Source organism: Microcaecilia unicolor, chromosome 1 (genome assembly GCF_901765095.1).
Source record: "Microcaecilia unicolor chromosome 1, aMicUni1.1, whole genome shotgun sequence".
NCBI lineage: Eukaryota > Metazoa > Chordata > Amphibia > Gymnophiona > Siphonopidae > Microcaecilia > Microcaecilia unicolor.
In genome coordinates this window covers 183146755-183168859 of record NC_044031.1, presented here as the reverse complement: position 1 = coordinate 183168859, position 22105 = coordinate 183146755, and the positions used below count along the sequence as shown (strand labels likewise).

The window sequence follows — 22105 nt, the reverse complement described above, 5'->3', positions numbered from 1 at the left end:
CTCTGACCAACCCGTATGACTAGGACAAAAACTAGAATAGAAAGCTTACATTTACTATTCTAAACTCTGACCAACCCAACAGCTGATCTGATTTGGGCGGGTGGGGTGGGGGGGGGGGGGAGAGCAGGAACAAACATTAGATAGCTTACAAAGGAAATTGCTGGGATTTTAATTAGATAATTTAGACGTGTTGGTGATTGTGTAAAGCAAGAGGTAATAAGTCACTGAGGCCAAGATGCACTAAAAAATCGTTAAACCCCTTCCCTTACCGAATCAGTAAGGAATGGGCATGCATCAAGGAAAAGGAATGCAAATGAGCTGCTCATTGTAGCTCACTTGCATTCTCTATTCCATCGGTAAACAGTTGGTCAGTCGAGCATGCGCAGAGCAGCCAAGCGTTATGCTGGCTGATCTGCGCATGCCAAATACGCCTCTGTGATGCGGCTTGATAGTAGCAGGAGAGTGCAGTTGAGGACATCCATCCAAAAAGACGTCCTTTTTGGATGCTCCCCCCCCCCCCCCCAAAAAAAATAAAAACATCCTTTTTGGACGCGTGTCACTCAGCTAAGAGACCTTGAAGTCTTTGAGCCAATCACTAGCTGAGCTAAACGCGCTGTGGTTGGCTCAGAGACTTCCAGGTTTCTCAGCTAAGTGAAGGACGTCCAAAAAGGACGTTTTTATTATTGACAGGGGGGGGGGGGGGGGGGGGGGGGGGACATGAGCACTTGGCTTTCTTTTTTTGTCCCTTCCGAAGCACCTCCCCCCCCCCCCCCGCATTGAAATCACAGCTTCCCGCAGCCCCTGCCCCCCCCCCCCCGAGGTAGTCGTTGCTCCCCCTCCGTCTGCCACTGGGCCGAGCCCTCACCACGCCTGTCACCTCCGTGCGAAGGCGCTGCAGCAGGCAACAGCAGATCGCTTCCCTTCGGGCTTCCCTCCTTCCCTCCGTGTCCCGCCCTCGCATAACTTACGTCAGATGAGGGCAGACCAGGGAGGGAAGGAGGGAGGCCCTGAGGGAAGCGATCTGCTGTTGCCTGCTGCAGCACCTTCACAAGTGAGAGGTGCTGTGAGGGCCTGGCCCGGTGGCAGATGGAGGCGACGATGACCTCGACCTCAGGGGAGGGGCGGAGGGGGCGGGGCCCTGGAGGATGCCGGGGAGGCCAGGGCTGAGGGAAGCTGTGATTACAAGGGAGGGGAAAGCGGCGACGGCGACCTCGGGGAGGGGGGGGAGGGCAGCGGAAGGAGAAAAAACAAAAAAAGAGAAAGCCAAGTGCTCGTCAGGGACGTCCTTGAAGGAAGTCCATGTTAGATCACTTGGCTTTTTTCTCCCCCTTCCCTCTTGCTCTTCTGAGCACTTGTTGGACTTTTTTTCCCCCCTTTCCGATTCCCTCACAGCAGCCCCAACGAGAGGTGCAGACCTCCCGTTAAGGGTTTCCACAGTAAGGGAATCGGAAAATGGTAGTGCATCTCATTACAATACGATTTCTACACATTATAATACTAATTTGCTCATCTGCTTTCCATTTTCATTAGCTGCTACCGTGATCGGAAAATGGCTAGAAGCCTTTAGTTTAGTGCATCTGGCCCTGAATGACCTGAATAAGTTTTGTTGGTTTTTTTAATAATGTAATTAAATGTCTGTCTGCATTAATTCACTAGTAAATATGCACTGAGGTAATCACTACTACAAATCCTAAAACATTAGAGAAGGCATGTGCAAATTCACAAAAAACCAACCTGAACATTCATGATGGCCTGGAACAAATTTATTAACCTTAAAATATCGCCCTTGCCTCTTTTCCTTACTGTTAAGAGACAAATTTCACTATACAACTAAACAAATCAAATAGATAAAGTGGTATTAAGGATGATAATACTCACGTCTGAGGTTGCGAGGGGTCATCCCCGAGAGAAATACTTTCTCCCTGGATTTCGTTGAAACACTTCTCGCAGAAATGATACCTGTCAGCAAGAAGGCCATATTTGGGTGAACTGTTCGTCCACACAACACAGCCCAGCCACGCAATGGAGCCCACCAATCACAGTGCGTCGAGGGAAGGGGCAGGAGCAGAGAAGCAGGTCGTCACGCCGACAGGGACATTCATTCACACGATGGAGGATTATGGCCCACGTGAAGATTTTGCGGGGGATTTTTTTGTTTTTTTGGTTTGTTTGCAATCAAAGCCAGTGCCAGACAAGACAAGCATAAAAAAGGAAGGAGGGGAAGGGAGAAAAAAAAAGTAGGGATATGGCAAAAGACAAACGGAGCAAGACAAGACAAGAGACAACACAAAGCAGAAAGCCAAGGCAAAGCACAGATTAGCAATGGGTTCTCTCCAATGGGATCACAAGCAGCAAATGATTATAGCAAAATCAAAGCAAACAGAATACAGTGTTCCATTTAAGCACACGTAGGGCTCCTGCCTTCATTTTAAGATTTGTGGCAATTAGAGGAGGGAAAAACAGGATTTAATCTTTCAATTTGGCATTTCTGCCAAAGGGTGGTGATACAGTGGCTTTTGATACCCTTTGGTATTTTACATTCTATAAAATGTATTTTAGGAGTTGATCTCAACAGCAGCTACTTACTGCTTGCTTCATGCTTCTGACATTCTCATTACCTTTTCTGCATTTATAAATGGACGTCACAAAGTTCCAAACACATTGGGGGGGGGGGGGGGGGGGGGATACTGCTGAAACAAGTAGATGAGAATGTCTTACAGTAAACTAATCAGAGCGCATAAAACAAGAGCTCATAGAGTGTGCAAGCCATACATATATAAGGAACAAGAACTGCTGTTCCAACTTGCACTAGAAGACAAAATGTCAAGAACTCAACTCAGGGTGCGTCACTGTCTTAACTCTGGCTGCAGTGCAGATATCATGAACCTCAAGACCACACCAACTAGAGGCAGGAGAGAGTAAAAAGGTTCAGCTCTGGAGGAGAGTTCATCAGCAGCCCTCATAGAACCTTGCCTTCCCAAGAGTAATCAGGAGAAATAAATATCAAGAAAATGCCTTGTACCTTGGGTGTCTCTGTTCCTGCCCCATTAACTACAGATTCAAGCTCACTTGCTGGTCAAACACTGGAAGCCCCCTCTAAGGCTGAACCTCTCATTGTAACTTATGCTAGCAGAGTTGCCTATCCCACACCTCAAGCACGTCACCTCCACCCACTGCACAAGCAAGCCAAGACAATGGATTCTTTCCGTTAAACAATAAAGAAGCCAAGAAACCAAGAGAAAAAAGAAATGATGGAAACATTTAAAAAAGTATTCAACCGTCTCCTATACCCTTGAATGCAAGGAATGCAAATGAGGTAGAGTAGTGGACAAAAAGCATCAGAAAACATAGAGGAGGATTGCTGAGAGGCTGGCGACAGGATCTTAAGTGCCATTAATTAATAGGGGAACAAACTAAAAGAAAATCTTCAAAAAATAAATAAATAAATGTCAAAAACAGTAATCATTTTGATCAACAAGAAGAAATGTTTCTCCAATTAAACAAACACACTATTGGATTCATCCTACAGGAATATCGTGGCATCTTGATGTATTCTGCTCTTTTTGATAAAACTGTTCTGCCTTCTCTTCAGCACTCTGCTGAACTCTCTCTAAACATGCTTCAACTGAGGCTCTCAATCTTGTACAGAGCAGAGCTCAAAGTAACCAGCAGCAGCATTCAGACTCACTAATCCAACAGGATAAAAAGGGGAAAAGCAGAGGCAATAAACAAGAAGGGCAAGTATAATACAGATCACAGGACAGCTTAAAAAAAAAAAAAAAAAAAAAAGAAAGAAGGATAAGAGGGCACTTAACAGGAGAAACATTTCTTGTACACCAATTTTACCTAACACCCAAAAGCAATATTCACATTAAAATTTGTTGCAAATATAATTTAAAAAAAAACTCACTTGTATACACATCACTCTCCAGTCCATAAAATTACTGGCACTTTCAAGAACAAACTAATACTAACATCCTCTCCAACTCCATAGCCTTGCTATCATAAAAATTAACCAAAAATAGCACTTTACAATAAGAGCAGAATATTACAGCACCAAAGATTATGTGCACAGAGAACACCCAAAGATTATGTGCACAGAGAACACCAAAGTGCATTTTGCACATACAATCACTGAACCTCTCTCTCTCTCTCTCACCCCCCTCCTCCAAAACCTCTCTTTTACCTTTCAGAAAACTCAACACACACAATTCCATGTCTTAGGAAAACCCACTGATGTTCACAACTATGATAATTTTTAGTGAAGACACCAATAAATTATTTCATTTCTTACATATGCAAATGTGTCTTCTAATTTTACTAGACAGCTGCCTAAGAGAGCAGGACATCACAAATACTTCCAAAGGAAACTGCCAGCCTCTAAATAGGTTGCTTGCACTCTTGGCCAAGGATATCACAGTAGGGAAAAGGTATTGGCACAAATATAAGTGTGAAAGAAACCACAGTTCTAACCCTTTAAGCCCTTATATGAGTATAGGTCTCTGCTTGGAGTTAGGACACACCTAGATGTTTAACATGATATAGGCTAAAGTCATTTTTAGAATCTCTTGATTGATGAGGTATGTTAATTGTGTTGGGCAGTTCCTGTACAAAGGCTGCTGCCATCATCTCCTCATATTCTGCTCTTCCCCTTAACTCAAGCCACTGAATCAACTAAGCGACAGAAAGAAGTAAGGGTGAATCAAGAAGAAGGAAAGGGCAAAAAAGTAGACATGGTAACGCACAGCAATTTTAAAAAATAGAAGCCAAATTACTATTGGCACAGCGACTTGGCTGCTCCAAATAAGGTCAGCACCAGATGGCCTAGTTTAAAAACTAGTTTTTGAAACTGGTGTTTGGAAAAACAGATGTTTGCCGTATGAAGATGTGAACTAATGCACCTGATTACAATACTATGGCAGACTTGAGTTGGCATAGAGGTCGGTTATTCTCTTTGGTGGGAGTGTAGTAGATAGTTTGTGTACACAGTTTTTCAGAGGGCATGCCCATAGTAAAAAAATGAATTCCTGGGTGGACTTACCTATTCTGGAAACTGTAATATGTGGCATCCCGGGGGATAGTACACAACTGTTTGCCATAACAACACAGGGTCTGCGGAGAGAACTCCAGCTGTGAAGAAAATATACAAAAACATTTACCACAGATGTCAAAATTGTGTTCCTTATGTCAGAGACTCATTTAAAGTTTGCCAATTAGTATTCTATAAGCCAAGAGTTCACTTCCTACACATATTTGTCAGTTACTTGGAGACCTAACACAAATCTTCCTTGGCAGCAAATTCTGTGCAATGCCCCCTCCTACTTTCTTAAATTAAGCTGGATGTCAAACCCCAATTCAAACTACAGCAAAGTGCAAAATGAGAGTCCTTAAGTGACCTAGTTTGCAAGAGCAACAGAGCACAGCCATAGTTAGGGACACCCACCACAATTTTATCTGTCAAGGGCCTTCTGTACTAAAGGATTTTTCACACTTTGTGTCTATGGGGAAAATTCTTAATACATTTGAAACAAAGAGCAAGCACTAGAGCAATATCTTGGAGGACAGGAGACTAGCAGCAAGAATGTTCTCTAGCGCCCATTCAAATGACGCTCTCTGGCTAGTCACTAAGGGCAAGATGCACTAAAGACTCGTTAAAGCCCTTTCCTTACCAATTCCCTTAGCGAATCGGTAAGGAACGGGCATACATCAAGGATTAGGAATGCAAATGAGCTGCTCGTTGTAGCTCACTTGCATTCTCTATTCCGTCGTTAAACAATCTGCCAGTCGAGCATGCGCAGAGCAGCCAAGCGTTATGCTGGCTGCTCTGCGCATGCCAAGGACGTCCGAGATCGCCACTGCTTCCCCCTCCCCCCTGCATTGAAATGACAGCATCCCGCAGCCCCGGCCTCCCTGCCATCCTCCGTACCCCCGAGGCCCCGCCCCCCCATTAAAAAAAAAAAGTCAATTTTGGCCGTCACCCCCCCCCCCCCCCCACCCTGCAATAATAAAATAAAATATATAATAAAATAATAAAAATGTCTTTTTTGGCAGTGCTTCACTCAGCTGAGAGACCTGAAATTCTCTGAGCCAATCACAGCATGTTTAGCTCAGCTAAACGAGTTGTGATTGGCTCAGGGACTTCCAGGTCTCAGTTGAGTGAAGCATGTCCAAAAAAGACGTCTTTATTATTGGGGGGGGGGGGGGGGGGCCAATTACGGCCAAAATGGACGCCCATCCAAAAAAAAAACAAACAGCCATTTTGGCCGTCATTCCCCCTGAAATAATAAAAATGTCTTTTTTGGCAGTGCTTCACTCAGCTGAGACCTGGAAGTCCCTGAGCCAATCACAACGCGTTTAGTCAAGCTAAACGCACTGTGATTGGCTCAGAGACTTCCAAGTCTCTCAGCTGAGTGAAGCACAGCCAAAAAAAGATGTTTTTATTATTGTGGGGGGTGGGGGGGGGGGGGGGGGGGGGGGTGATGAGCAGGGATACCTCTTCTTCTTCAGGGTTCAGCAGCAGAGTTAAACACTGGGGGGGGGGGGGGGGGATGACGACGGGTTGTTTTTTTTTTTTTTGAAGTGGAGTGTTTTTTTTGTTCTCCGATTTTTTTTTTTTTTGTTACTTTTGGGCCAAGTTTTATCCTGCGCAGCCCCAACGAGAAGTACAGACCTCTCGTTAGATTTTCCAGCGTTAAGGCAATCGGAAAAGGCTAGTGCATCTCATTACAATACAGTTTCTACACAATTTGCTCATCTGCATTCCATTTTCGTTAGGTGCTATCCGTCGTCAGAAAAAAGTCTTCCGTGCATGCCAGGGTTTACTACTTGCTCGTTAATGGCTTGTTACGTTTAGTGCATCTGGCCCTAAGTGTCATTGCAAAGGAGGCTAGCTCCTCAACCCCAAATCCTCTGGGCTGCGAGTGCTACTCTAGTATTACTTCTAACCCTAGTCACTCTGAACAGGGACTGACCCACGGACTGCAACTATTCAAGTCACATAATTCAAAATCACAAACAGCAATTCTCTGCTGTGCTGCTCACCTTCCGTCCACAGCAGTATCCCAGGCTCTGCATGACAGGATCTATCTCCTGCTCGAAAACTTCTGCCAGTTTAGAGCAGTACTTGTACACCCGGGATGTCTTGCGGTTGTACAGCCATGCATTGTTGAACATGAGCCAGATGTCGTCAACATACTGCCACGGCTCTTGATATTGCCCTGTGTCCAACTTTCTTTTGATAGTAGAGAGGTCCATGGGGGTTTTCACAATATCAAAGTAATCCTGAGAGACAGAGGCATTTTTCTGAATCATAAGAGGTTAATGCATTACTGAATCTGTTTGTGTATATATAGCATATCACAAAAAAAAACAATTTGTCTTCAGCAACAAAATCAGGCAATGAAGAAAAATGGATGAAGTGTGGCTATTTGAGCAACTGTTTTTTTGTTTAAATCAAAGATACAGGATTTAGAAGATTAGAGAATAAACTTGATGTCTATAAGAAACCTGCTGCTTCCCTCCCTTCCCCCATACTATAAGAAATGTGTTACACATTGTTCATCTCTTCATAAAGGAAGTTAGTAAATCTCAATATAATTTTAAAATATACATTACAAAATGGTTATTATGTACTCTCATTCATACCTAGAGCAGGTGATAATAGTTGTGTCAATACTAGTACATTTGTATGTTTATAGCTCTGTATTCAAAGCTTCTGGAAGGCGGGGCAAGGGGGAATTCCTAGCCCTTGCACTTTAGCTTCTGGTTATACAGCACACTCATACCAAGTCCCAAAAGCAGCCATAAACTGTGCCTCCTGGCCAAGGACCAATGCTGCACAGTTAAACTGCTGGGCTGAGAACTGACTTCCTGGATTTTAAAAAAAATGCAAACTAGTTAACTTGAATGACTATACAGTTTAATTGTTCCTTTGTTTATTGAACTTCATAAGTTTATATGGACTGATGTCCTTGTTCTACACATTGAATACTTGTTCCATTGACTATCAATAAAAATAGGCTTAAAATAATAATGTTGCTGGGGCGAAAAGAAAGAAAAAACTAAAAGGTTCCAGGATACTTTGTGCTATGAGTAAAGGCTTTTGACCCCTCTGTAGGTCTAAAGTACAGAAATATGCAGCTGAAAGCAGCTGCTAGAAGGTAAATAAATTTAAAGAAACCCAAAACCCAATATTCATATTACACTAAATAATGAGGCTGGGACCTAGTCAATTGTAACCTTTCCAGCACAGATGGCAGTTATTTCCTTAGTACAAGTGTGGTACACCTTTAATCACAGTCTTGGAACTCTTGCTCCCAAAATGGCTGTGTATAGATAGGTCAGACCTGCAGCAAGCATCTGACAACATAGCTCCCTTCTAATTTGTCCAGTTGGAACTTTTCATTACAGGGATCTTTCTGCAGCCACCACCATCTGCTATACTCTCTCACCCATCCAACCACAATAAATGCTAAGTTGGTGGGATTTTTAAAGACTTCAACTGATATTAGAACAGTGTTTTAAACAGCTTAATAGAGAAAGGTATTTTAAAACATTTGTAAAAGCAAGAATTTGTTTTCAGTATATTGCAGAGTGAGTATAAGATTATCTCAGTTTCTGGATGCCAAAGAAATGACACACATATTCCAATAAATGCCTAACATATGCAGTAATACGTGAGAGGGCATTATAAACACTGAAGTACAAAGTTAGTAATACAGATTGCAATGATGGTAAGCAAAGAACAAATGTATCTTCTCATTAGATATTTAAATATTTTAGAATTCTATATCAGTTTCACAGTTGAGACTAAGGCTACAAAGTCAGTCTGACTACAGCACATATCTTTATCTGGTACAATACAGGATGTGCTGTTGTAAATTGCACAGTTTTCTTCAATTACTACTGGTCTGCAATTTTTCATGACAAAGCTTCCCCTAAATGTTGAGTACTGGATCATGTTTTGTTTGTATTAGTATATGTGTTTTATATATTTACTAGACTTTGAGGAAGGGGGGGTTGAAAGGCCCGCCCCCACCGACGAGTTCGTCGCTGCCCCTCCCCCTCCGAGTTCGCGCCCCCCACCGAGCCGTCACCACCCACCTTCCACCCGGCCGGGCCCTCCCTCCGCTATTGAAACAGCGAGGGTCCGGGAACGCAGCACTGAGCTCTGCTGAGCTGCCGACATCGGCCTTCGTTCTTCTTCTCTGCCTGTCCCGCCCTCGTGTGATGCAACGTCGTCGAGGGCGGGACAGAGGCAGAGAAGAAGAAGGAAGGGCGATGTCGGCAGCTCAGCAGAGCTCAGTGCTGCGTTCCCGGACCCTCGCTGTTTCAATAGCGGAGCGAGGGCCCGACCGGGTAGAAGGTGGGTGGTGGCGGCGACTCGGGTGGGGGGAGCGTTAGACGGCGGTGTCCCTCCCTCAGCATTAATGCGCAGTACAGACCCTCTGTGTTCCGCCCCCCGTCATCACGTATTGACGTGGGGGCGGGGCAGAGAAGGTCTCTACTGCGCATTTGCGAGTGAGTACGGTCACTCGCCGTTTATATGTTTGATTTTTACCGCATTATGTAATCTAATTATGCTTAATATAAATACGCTAAAATAAAAGTCAGTCTTACAGGGGATATAACAGACTTCATAAACCTACGTACACCTGGTTTCATCAGCTGGGTGAGAACGACGTTGAGATCCCATGACACTGGTGGAGGTTTGAAAGGCTTTGACAAAAGCAAACCTCTCATGAAGTGAACAACTAAAGGCTGTCCAGAGATGGGCTTACCCTCTACATGATAATGAAAAGCACTAATCGCACTAAGATGGACCCTTACAGAGTTGGTCTTGAGACCAGACTCTGACAAGTGTAGAAGGTATTCAAGCAGGGGCTGTGTAGGACAAGAGCAAGGATCTAGGGCCTTGCTGTCACACCAGACGGCAAACCTCCTCCATTTTTCTTTTTTTAATTTTCATGAAGTCTATTAATAAGTAATACACAAAGTCGAATACATAGCACATCATGCACAACATAGTACAGTTCAATTATACAGAACCAATCTCTGGCAATGTGGCTAACAAATAATACAGCACATGGTGAAACTCTCACTGCACACCCAACAAACCAAACACATCTTACTGTATGAGTGCGCCCAGTAAATTCAGAATAACCAGTCCAATATTTGTAGATTTTTGTATAAGTTCCCATCCCCCTCCCCCCATTCCCCACAAAACCCCCACCCGCCCCCCTACCCCACCCCTCTATCCAGCATCACCGTAACCCATAACAGCAATCAAGTTATACATGAAGAAGAAAAGGATCCCAGATCAAGTGCCATCTACTCAGTTGGTTGCGCCTCTCAGCTAGTAATCTTTCCATCTCGCAGACAAGCCTCATTTTTTGAATCCACCGAGTTATCGGTGGAGTTATAGGCTGCTTCCAATGGGCAGCAATTACGACTCTAGCAGTGCATATAGCCTGCCTCAGAAAACTTTGCTGGGTCTGAGGACGACCTACAACACCCACCAGAAATAGGAAAAAGGTCGGGCTCCAAGGTAGCGGGCTGCCCGTCCACCTCTGCAGCCTACTTCGTACAGATCTCCAAAAAGCACTGACCTTCCTACAAGTCCACCATATGTGTCCCGCTGTGCCCTTCTCACCACAACCCCTCCAGCACAGCCCCGTCATAGTAGGGAACATGCGCTGAAGGCGCTCAGGTGTCAAGTACCATCGATACAACACCTTCACCGCATTCTCCCTACAAGGTACATGAGACGACACTCCCACCACATCCCACTCCAGACTCTCCCACGTTGCCTCCTCCATTGCCAAACCCAACTCCCCTTGCCAGCCCTTCCTATGAACTGTGTAGTTCTGGGACTGCCTATTAACAATGTGGTAGAGACGCGAGACCAGCCCACTCGTCTTGGGTGGCCCCTCATAAATGGCTTCAAGTGTGGATTTTTCCCAGGTCACCACCTCCCGAACTGCCCGTGTCTTAAGAAAAGTGGATAACTGAAGGTAGGCATACCGGTCAGACCCAATTATCGGGAATCTCTCCATTTACAAGAGTAACACCTCTTCGTGGAATCTTTCCTGGAAGCAAGCAAGACTCGGGAGACACGCTCAAAGAGAACCTTGGAGGCAAAGTCTATGCTCTCAACATCCAGGCCGTGAGAGCCAGAGACTGGAGGTTGGGATGCAGAAGTGCCCCCTCATTCTGAGTAATGAGGGTTGGAAAACACTCCAATCTTCACGGTTCTTCGGAGGACAACTCCAGAAGAAGAGGAAACCAAATCTCACATGCCCAAAAGGGAGCAATCAGAATCATGGTTAAGCAGTCTTGCTTGAGTTTCAGCAAAGTCTTCTCCACCAGAGGTATGGGAGGATATGCGTACAGAAGGCCCTTCCCCCAACAAAGGAGAAAGGCATCCGATGCTAGTCTGTCGTGGGCCTGAAGTCTGGAACAGAACTGAGGGAGTTTGTGATTGACCCGAGTGGCAAAAAGATCCACCGAGGGGGTGCCCCACGCTCGGAAGATCTAGCGTAGAACGCCCGAATTGAGCGACCACTCGTGAGGTTGCTTTATCCTGCTCAACCTGTTGGCCAGACTGTTTTTTACGCCTGCCAGGTATGTGGCCTGGAGAAACATGCCGTAACGGCGAGCCCACATGCCGACAGCTTCCCGACACAGAGGGCGAGATCCGGTGCCCCCCTGCTTGTTGATGTAGTACATCACAACTTGTCTGAATTTGGATAATTTGATAGGATAGCCGATCTCTGAAAGCCTTTAGAGCGTTCCAGACCGCTCGCAACTCCAGGAGACTGATCTGAAGACCTTTTTCCTGGAGGGAACAAACTCCTTGAGTGTGAAGCCCATCTACATGAGCTCCCCACCCCAGGAGGGATGCATCCGTTGTCAGCACTTTGTGAGGCTGAGAAATTTGAAAAGGACGTCCCAAGGTAAAATTGGATCGAATTGTCCACCACTGAAGGGAATTGTGAAATTCAGTGGACAGCTGGATTACATCCTCTAGATTCCCGGCAGCCTGATACCACTGGGAAGCTAGGGTCCATTGAGCAGATCTCATATGAAGATGGGCCATGGGCGTCACATTATCTGTGGAGGCCATATGGCCTAGAAGTCTCAACATCTGCAGAGTTGTGATCCGCTGAGAAGCTCTGGCCATGGAAACTAGAGACAGAAGATTGTCTGCTCTCGTCTCGGGGAGATAGGCGCGAAGCATCTGTGAATCCACCAGAGCTCCAATAAATTCCAGTCTTTGAACCCGAGTAGCTCCAGCAGTTGAATAGTCATCTGCATGACTGTAGAGCTCCTGCCTACGAGGTGTTCTTCACCAGCCAATTGTTGAGGTAAGGGAACACATGCACTCCCAGTCTGCGTAGCGACGCTGCAACTACTGCCAGTCATTTTATAAACACCCTGGGAGCAGACACGAGACCAAAGGGCAGCACACAATACTGGAAGTGCTGAACTCCCAGACAGAATCGAAGATACCTCCTCCTGTGAGCTGGAAGTATCGGGATGTATGTATAAGCATCCTTGAAGTCCAGAGAACATAGCCAATTGTTTTCTTAAATCATGGGAAGAAAGGTGCCCAGTGAAACCATCCTGAACTTATCGCAGGGCCCTTAGGTCTAGGATGGAACGCATCCCCCCTATTTTCTTTTGCACAAGGAAGTACCTGGAATAGAATCCCAACCCTTCTTGCCCCGGTGGAACGGGCTCGATCGCATTGGCGCTGAAAATGGCGGAGAGTTCCTCTGCAAGTACCTGCCTGTGCTGGGAGCTGTAAGAATGAGCTCCCGGTGGGCAATTTGGAGGTCTGGAGATCAAATTGAGGGAGTATCCGAGCCGGACTATTTGGAGAACCCACCGATCGGAGGTTATGAGAGGCCACCTTTGGTAAAAAAATTTTAACCTCCCCCCCGACCAGCAGATCGCTAGGCACAGACACTTTTATAGCGGCTACGCTCATCTGGAGCCAGTCAAAAGCCCGTCCCTTGCTTTTGCTGGGGAGCTGCAGGGGTCTGTCTGGGCGCATGCTGTTGACGTGAATGAGCACGCTGGGGCTGAGCCTGAGAAGACTGTCGGGAAGGTGGATTGTACCTACGCTTATTGTAGGCATAGGGAGCATTCCTCCTTCCACGGAAAAATTGTCTACCTGATGAGGCAGAAGCTGAAGGCGCCCAGCGGGAGAGATTGTCCATAGCGGTTTCCCGCTGGTGGAGCTGATCGACCACCTGCTCGACTTTCTCACCCAAAATATTATCCCCCGGCAAGAGACATCCGCAATTCGCTGCTGGACCCGATTGTCCAGGTCAGAGGCACGCAGCCATGAGAGTCTGCACATCACTATACCCTGGGCAACAGTTCAGGATGCAACATCAAAAGTGTCATAAGCACCCCTGGACATGAATTTAAGACACGCCTTCAGCTACCTGACTGCCTCCTGAAAAGGTTTGGACTGCCCCGGAGGGAGCTGGTCGACTAAGTCCGCCAGTTGCTTCACATTGTTCCGCATGTGGATGCTCGTGTAGAGCTGGTATGACTGAATCTTGGACATGAGCATAGAGGACTGATGGGCCTTCCTCCCAAAAGAGTCCAGGGTTCTAGACTCCCGCCCCGAGGGCGCCGAGGCAAATTCTCTAGAACTCCTGGCTCTCTTTGAGAGCGAAATCCACAACCATAGAGTCGTGAGGTAACTGCGACTTCATCAACTAAGGTTCTCTGTGAAGCCGATATTGGGACTCAGCTCTTTTGGGAATGGTGGGATTACTTAATGGCTTCATCCAGTTCCTTAGAAGTATCTCTTTCAGGACACTGTGCAAAGGAACAGTGGATGATTCCTTAGGTGGTGAAGGATAGTCAAGGACCTCGAGCATCTCAGTCCTGGGCTCATCCTCACGGAAGGGAACAGCCACAGACATTTCCTGGACAAATGAAGAGAAAGAAAGACTCCGGAGGAGAAAGCTTTTTTTCTGGTGGAGTGGGATCAGAAGGAAGACCACAAGACTCCTCGGAAGATAAGTATCTAGGATCTTCTCCTTCATCCCACGAGGCAACCTCCTTGGTATCGGACAAGAGTTCTCTAACTACAGTCCGAAACCGGGCCCGTCTCGACGCCGAGGAACCATGTCCTCGATGGCGTTTCCAAGAAGTCTACTCCCATGCCAGTGGCGATGAAGCTCCCTTCAGCGATGTCAACAGGGCGTGGACCTGGGTGGCGGCAGATGCCAATGCCGGAGGCGGTACCGGCGTCGGGGCCTCACCACAGGCCTCGAGCCAGCTGCCGCTTCCATCGACAGTACCGAGGACACAAGCACCCCCGGCACAGGAACAGGCTGATGCAGCAACCCCACCAGCAGACCTGGAAGAATGGCTCGGATGCGCTCGTCCAGAGTCGCTGTCAAGCAAGGCTGTGGGGCGGGTGAAGGAATCGGGTCCAGAATCTGTTGAGGTCGAGGAGGCGGTACCAGGCTGCCCAAAGATCGACGCACCAACACCTCCTGAATGGAGGGTGAATGATCCTCCCAGCGTCGGAGCTTCACGGGTGCCGAATCCTTCGACGCCCCGGAGCTCCCTGTACCGTGCCTAGGAGGAGACCGATGACGATGCTTCTTCACCTTCGCTCGATGCACGTCATCGATACTCCTCGGTACCGACGAGGAGGACAAGGAATCCACACACCTCCTCGGGGTTGGGTCCGAGAGTGGTCGGCCCCGTGGGGCCTGCGCAGCAGGAGTCTTCGAGGCAGGTGGAGACCCACTCAATGGCTCACTACTCCCAGCATGTGGCCTCCGGACAGCCATTACCTGTGCTCCTGAGGTCGACGACGCCGACCGCGGTGCCGAGGTCGATGCCGCCGACCGCAGTGTCGAAGAACTGTGCAAAGCTCCGAAAAGACGATCCCGAAGAGCTTGTCTCAACGCCTGTGTCCGCTTTTTCAAGCTAAAACACAACTTACATGCGTCTGGGCGATGGTCGGGCCCAAGGCACTGAAGACACCACGCGTGAGGGTCAGTACCCGAAATCGTCCGGTTGCACCGAGTTCACTTCTTGAAGCTGCTGGGCGCCCTCGATGACATGGACGGAAAAATAGCGGTGGAGAAATCAAAAATAAAGGCACAAAAATGAGAAAAACGCGTACGGAAGTGAAAGAAAACTTAAAAGGACCAAAAACTAAGAAATAAAGGGCTTTTTTAAAATATATTTAAGGGAAACAACGTAAAAGAAAAAGAAAATGAGGGAAAAGGAGACGAAAAACTAATAAGCGAAGGCTCTTTCAGGGCGAACGGAGACAGCAAGCAGTCACTCTCTAACCGCGAAGAAAAAAATAAACGGGACTCTCGTGTGACAGGCGGGAAGATGACCGCACATGCGCGCTCAAAGGCTCTAGCAACGTTTGTTGCTAGGAAGATTTCCGTCCTGGGCCTGCCGTGGACGTCACCCAGTCATGAGAACAAGCAGTCTGCTCGTCCTCGAAGAATGGATGCAATCAAAGTTGGGGTGATAGAGCTGGTACCTGGAAAAGTGATGTTGCTGGGGGGAGTGGTCAGGCTTAATCATGGGGGAAATTCTGCCCCAAATTTACAAATAAAGAATGCTTAATTCTGCACGATTTTAAAATATTGCACACAAGATTTTACATTTTTTTCATAAAATTTCCCCAGGAATATGTATGTGAGCCTAGTACTGACAAGCAGGTCATAAGCTAAAGGGGGCTAATGTAATTGTAATCCCTGTAAGAGCTTTAATAATGGCACTAAGTCTTCCAGAGAAAATAAGCAATGATTCCAGACAGACACTGAGCCCTGGCTTATGAACTGAAATGAACCACCTTTTGCAGGCATTTTGCAGTATAGAAATGTTGGATTATGTTATGCTTCCCCAGAAGAATGCAACACTTACCGGGATTCCTAAGAGCTGAGGATCCACTGGTTGGCGGAAGGGGAGGGACTCAGGATCCTGGCGGTACAGTGCTTCTAGCGTTGGCATCAATGCCTGTCGCAGTTCCTCTGGCTTGAAAACTGCAGATTGGAATTGAGAGAGGGAAAATGAGAAAGTCTGCAAATCTGGAAACAAATCAATCTGACTGATGAGAAGCATTACAAAATTACCAACGCACTAATAGTAAGCTCCAAGCACCAATATGAAAAATAGCGAAGATACTTACCTGGAGCAGGTGTTCTCCGAGGACAGCAGGCTGATCATTCACACAAGTGGGGTCGATGATCTGCGTCACCCTGGGAACCGGCATTATGCATAGCAAAAAAGTTTGCTAGAGCCTTCTGAGGCACGTTCCACACCCAACCGCGCATGCGCAGATGCCTTCCCGCCCTCCGTGTGACCGCATTCCTCAGTTCAGTGAAAAGCAAAAGATAGAGAAGACAACTCCAAGGGGAGGTGGGAGGGTTTGTGAGAATGATCAGCCTGCTGTCCTCAGAGAATACCTGCTACAGGTAAGTATCTTCGCTTTCTCCGAGGACAAGCAGGCTAAGGTATTCTCACAAGTGGGGTATCCCTCGCATCCATGCTCAACCAAAACAAAAAATGGTCAATTGGACCTTGCAACCATGAGTACATAAAATGAAGATACTTACCTGTAGCAGGTATTCTCCGAGGATAGCAGGCTGGACATCATCACACATGGGTCGTCGTCCGCGACGGCCCAGGAGCTCCGGAATTTAAAAAAAAAACTTTAAAAGCTTCTAGAAGTAGCGCGACGGGTGCGAGGACAACGCACCGCGCATGCGCGAGTGACTTCCCACCCACGACGCCCGCGTGCTTCCCTCAGTTATATAACAAGCAAGAAGAAGAGAACTCCAAAGGGGAGGAGGGAGGGTTGTGATGATGTCCAGCCTGCTTGTCCTCGGAGAAAATGAAGATACTTACCTGTAGCAGGTATTCTCCGAGGACAAGCAGGCTGGACATCATCACGCATGGGGTATCCCTAGCACCCAGGCTCACTCTAAACAATGAACAATGGTCAATTGGGCCTTGCAACGGCGAGGACATAACTGAAATTGACCTAAAAACAAACACAACTAAGTGAGAGTGCAGCCTGGAACAGAACAGAAATGGGCGGAGTTGGATTCTAAACCCCAGATTCTGTAACACCGACTGCCCAAACCGACTGTCGCATCAAGTATCATGTTGCAGGCAGTAGTGAGATGTGAATGTGTGGACTGATGACCACGTCGCAGCCTTGCAAATCTCTTCAATAGAAGCTGACTTCAGATGAGCCACTGACGCAGCCATGGCTCTGACATTATGAGCCATGACATGGCCCTCTAAAGTCAACCCAGCTTGGGCGTAATTGAAGGAAATGCAATCTGCTAGCCAACTGGAGACTGTGCGTTTTCCGATGACAACCCCCATCCTGTTGGGATCAAAAGAAACAAATAACTGGGTGGACTGTCTATAGGGCTTTGTCCTCTCCACGTAAAAGGCCAATGCTCTCTTACAGTCCAAGGTGTGCAACTTGTCCTCACCAGGGCGGGTATGTGGACGGGGAAAAAATGTTGGCAAGACAACTGACTGGTTCAGAAGGAACTCCGACACTACCTTCGGCAAGAACTTAGGGTGAGTGCGGAGGACTACTCTTATGATGAAACTTGATATAAGGTGCATGCACTACCAGGGCTTGGAGCTCACTGACTCTACGAGCTGAAGTAACAGCCACCAAGAAAATGACCTACCAGGTCAAGTACTTCAGATGGCAGGAATTCAGTGGCTCAAACGGAGCTTTCATCAGCTGGGTGAGGACGACGTTGAGATCCCATGACACTGGTGGAGGTTTGACAGGGGGCTTTGACAAAAGCAAACCTCTCATGAAACGAACAACTAAAGGCTGTCCAGAGATAGGCTTACCCTCTACACGTTGATAAGCACTAATTGCACTAAGGTGAACTCTTACGGAGTTGGTCTTAGGACCAGACTCTGATAAGTGTAGAAGGTATTCAAGCAGGGTCCGCGTAGGACAAGAAAAAGGATCTAGGGCCTTGCTGTCACACCAGATGGCAAACCTCCTCCATTTGAAAAAATAACACTTTTTCGTAGAATCTTTCCTGGAAGCAATCAAGACTCAGGAGACACTCTCTGAAAGACCCAAGGAGGCTATTTCTAAGCTCTCAACATCCAGGCCCTGAGAGCCAGAGACTGGAGGTTGGGATGTAGAACTGACCTTCGTTCTGGGTAATGAGGGTTGAAAAACACTCCAATCTCCACGGTTCTTCGGAGGACAACTCCAGAAGAAGAGGGAACCAGATCTGACGAGGCCAAAACAGAGAAATCAGGATCATTGTTCCCCGGTCTTGCTTGAGTTTCAGCAAAGTCTTCCCTACTAGAGGTATGGGAGGATACGCATACAGAAGGCCTGTTCCCCAATGTAGGAGAAAAGCATCTGACGCTAGTCTGTCGTGGGCCTGAAGTCTGGAACAGAACTGAGGGACTTTGTGATTGATCTGCCTCATCCTATCTTCTCAACATAATAAATATAAACCTACCACTTTAAATATTCCCAACTACTCTCTCCCCATTTCGGATAGCCTAAAACTACTTGGAGTCACAATCGATCGGCAGTTGACCCTGGAAACCCAAGTAAACTGCACCACAAAGAAAATGTTTTATTCAATGTGGAAGCTTAAACGTATAAAACCTTTCTTTCCACGAGATGTTTTCCGCAATCTAACACAATCAATGGTATTAAGCCACTTAGATTACTGCAACAAAATCTATGCAGGCTGCAAAGAATATTTAGTCAAAAAACTTCAGACCGCCCAGAACACAGCAGCGAGACTGATCTTTGGAAAATCTAAATTTGATTCTGCCAAGCCCCTCTGTGAAAAATTACATTGGCTTCCCATTAAAGAAAGTATTGCCTTTAAGATCTGAATCTTGATTCAGAGGATCATTTACGGAGAAGTTCCCAATTATATGCTAGATCTGGTGGATCTTCCACCCAGAAACAGTTTCAATTCCTCTCGATCCTTCCTAAATTTACATTACCCAGATTGCAGTGGCCTGAAGTACAAATCTACCTACGCATCCAACTTCTCCTTCATAGCCACACAACTGTGGAATGCACTGCCTAAAACCCTAAAATCAACCCAGAACTATCTAAATTTCAGAAAACTATTGAAGACCACCATGTTCAAGAAGGAATACCTTACAGACTCAACCTAATGTACTTCCACCTGTTTTTCAGCACAATCCATGGACTTTTTTACTATCTTTTGTTATCAGTTGTTGTTTTAAATGATACCAAATTGCTAATCACCTACTACTACAAAGTTTAATTATACTTTCTGAACTGTAGCCTACCCTGCGGCTTTGTGTAAGCCACATTGAGCCTGCAACTGGTGGGAAAATGGGGGGTATAAATGTATTAAATAAATAAAATAAAATCTGAGTGGCAAAAAGATCTACCGAGGAGGTGCCTCACTCTGAAAGATCTTGTGGACAACGGCCATGTTTAGCGACCACTTGTGAGGTTGCATGATCCTGCTCAACCTGTCGGCCAGACTGTTTACGCCTGCCAGATAAGTGGCCTGGAGAAACATGCCGTGATGGTGCGCCCAAAGCCACATCCGGACAGCTTCCTGACACAGAGGGCGAGATCCGGTGCCTCCCTGCTTGTTGGTGTAATACATAGCAACCTGATTGTCTGTCTGAATTAGAATGATTTGGTTGGACAGCCGATCTCTGAAAGCCTTGAGAGCGTTCCAGATCGCTCGTCATTCCAGGAGGTTGATCTGAAGATCCTTTTCCTGAAAGGACCAAGCTACTTGAGTGTGAAGTACATCTACATGAGCTCCCCACCCCACGAGGAATGCATCCATCGTCAGCACTTTTTGCAGCTGAGGAATTTGGAATGGACGTCCCAAGGTCAAATTGGATCAAATGGTCCACCACTGAAGGGAACTGCAAATGTCGGTGGAGAGATGGATCACATCCTCTAGATCCCCTGTGGCCTGGCACCACTGGGAAGCTAGGGTCCATTGAGCTGATCTCATAAGTAGGCGTGCCATGGGAGTTACATGAACTGTGGAAGCCATGTGCCCTAAGAGTCTCAACATCTGCCGAGCTGTGATCTGTTGAGACGCTCGAGCCAAGGACACTAGAGCCAGGAGATTGTCTACCCTTGCCTGGGGAAGATAAGCTCGAGACGTCCGTGTGTCCAACAGAGCTCCGATGAACTCCAATTTCTGAACCGGGACAAGGTGGGACTTGGGATAATTGATTACGAACCCCAGTAGTTCTAGCACTCGAATAGTCATCTGCATGGACTGTACAGTGCCTACCTCCGAGGTGCTCTTCACCAGCCAATCGTCGAGATAAGGGAACACATGCACTCCCAGTCTGCATAGCGATGCTGCGACAACTGCCAGGCACTTTGTGAAAATCCTGGGCACAGACTAGAGACCAAAGGGCAGTACACAGTACGGAAAGTGCTGTGTTCCCAACCGAAATCGAAGATACTTCATGTGAGCTGGGAGTATCGAGATGTGTGTACAGGCATCCTTCAAGTCCAGAGAGCATAGCCAATCATTTTCTTGAATCATGGGAAGAAGGGTGCCCAGGGAAACCATCCTGAACTTTTCTCGGACGAGGAATTTGTTCAGGGCCCTTAGGTCTAGGATGGGACGCATCCCCCGTTTTCTTTTGCACAAGGAAGTACCTGGAATAGAATCCCAGCCCTTCTTCCCCTGGTGGTACAGGTTCGACCGCATTGGCCTTTAGAAGGGCGGAGAGTTCCTCTGCAACTACCTGCTTGTGCTGGGAGCTGAAGGACTGAGCTCCCGGTGGGCAATTTGGAGGCCTGGATTCCAGATTGAGAGTGTATCCTAACCGGACTATTTGAAGAACTCACCTGTCGAAGGTTATAAGAGGCCACCTTTGGTGAAAAAATATCAACCTCCCACCGACCGGCAAGCCGTCCGGCACTGACACTTTTTCTGCTGAGGCTATGCTGCATTGGAGCCAGTCAAAAGCCCGTCCCTTGCTTTTGCTGGGGAGCCCTAGGGGCCTTAGGCCAACGGCGTTGATGGGAACAAGCATGCTAGGACTGAGCCTGCACAGGCTGCCGAGAAGCAGGAGTGTACCTACGCCTGTTGTAGGAACAGGGAGCACTCATCTTCCCTCCAAAAAACCTCCTAGATGAGGAGGTGGTAGCAGAAGACGCCTGGCAGGAGAGAGAATCCATAGCATCACGGTGCTTTTTGATCTGATCGACCAAGTCCTCTTCTTTTTCTCCAACAAGATTACTACCCCCCCCCCCCCCCCCGGCAAGGAACATCCGCCATTCGCTGTTGGGTCTTATGATCCAGGTCAGCCATGAGAGTCTGCGCATCACTATACCTTGAACAGCTACTCCGGATGCCACATCAAAAGTGTCGTAAGTACCCCTGGCCAGGAATTTGCGACATGCCTTCTGATGCCTAACCACCTGGTGAAAATGTTCAGCGAGCTCCAGAGGAAGTGCTTCAACCAAACTAGACAGTTCCCTCCCCGAGTTCCGCAAGTGGATGCTCATGTAGAGCTGGTATGTTTGGATCTTGGCTGCGAGCATAGCGGCCTGATACGTTTTTCTCCCAAAAGAATCCAAGGTCCTAGACTCTCTGCCTGGGGGCACCGAGGCATAGTCTCTAATAATTTTGACTCTTCTGAGAGCAGAGTCCACCACCATGGAATCGTGAGGAAGTTGGGCCTTCACCATTACTGGTTCTCCGTGGACCCTGTACTGGGACTCAGATTTTTTGGGGACCGCTGGATTAGAAAGCGGGAACAACCAATTTCGCATAAGAACTTCCCTAAGCATATTATGCAAGGGGGCCGTTGCAACCTCAGCAGGCAGAGAAAGATAATCCAAGACCTCGAGCATCTCGGCCCTGGGCTCATCCACAACCTCCATAGGGAACGGAATATCCTTAGACATTTCCTGAACAAAGGATGAGAAAGGAAGACTCTCAGGTGGAGACATTCTTCTTTCAATTGGCGGAAAGTATCTGGGGTCTTCTTCCTCTTCCCACGAGCGCTCATCATCGGTATCGGACAAAAGCTATCTAAGAGCAGCCCGAACCCGAGCCTG

The 22105-nt window shown here is 47.2% G+C and overlaps 1 protein-coding gene across 1 annotated transcript in view; it reads right to left on the bottom strand.

Moving 5' to 3' along the window:
- EP300 (E1A binding protein p300) overlaps nt 1-22105 on the bottom strand; it is a 507140-nt gene that overhangs the window by 199081 nt on the left and 285954 nt on the right. The window contains 4 exon segments of the mRNA XM_030203013.1: nt 1879-1959; nt 5042-5130; nt 7042-7281; nt 15925-16043. Coding sequence (XP_030058873.1) covers nt 1879-1959; nt 5042-5130; nt 7042-7281; nt 15925-16043 — 529 coding nt within the window.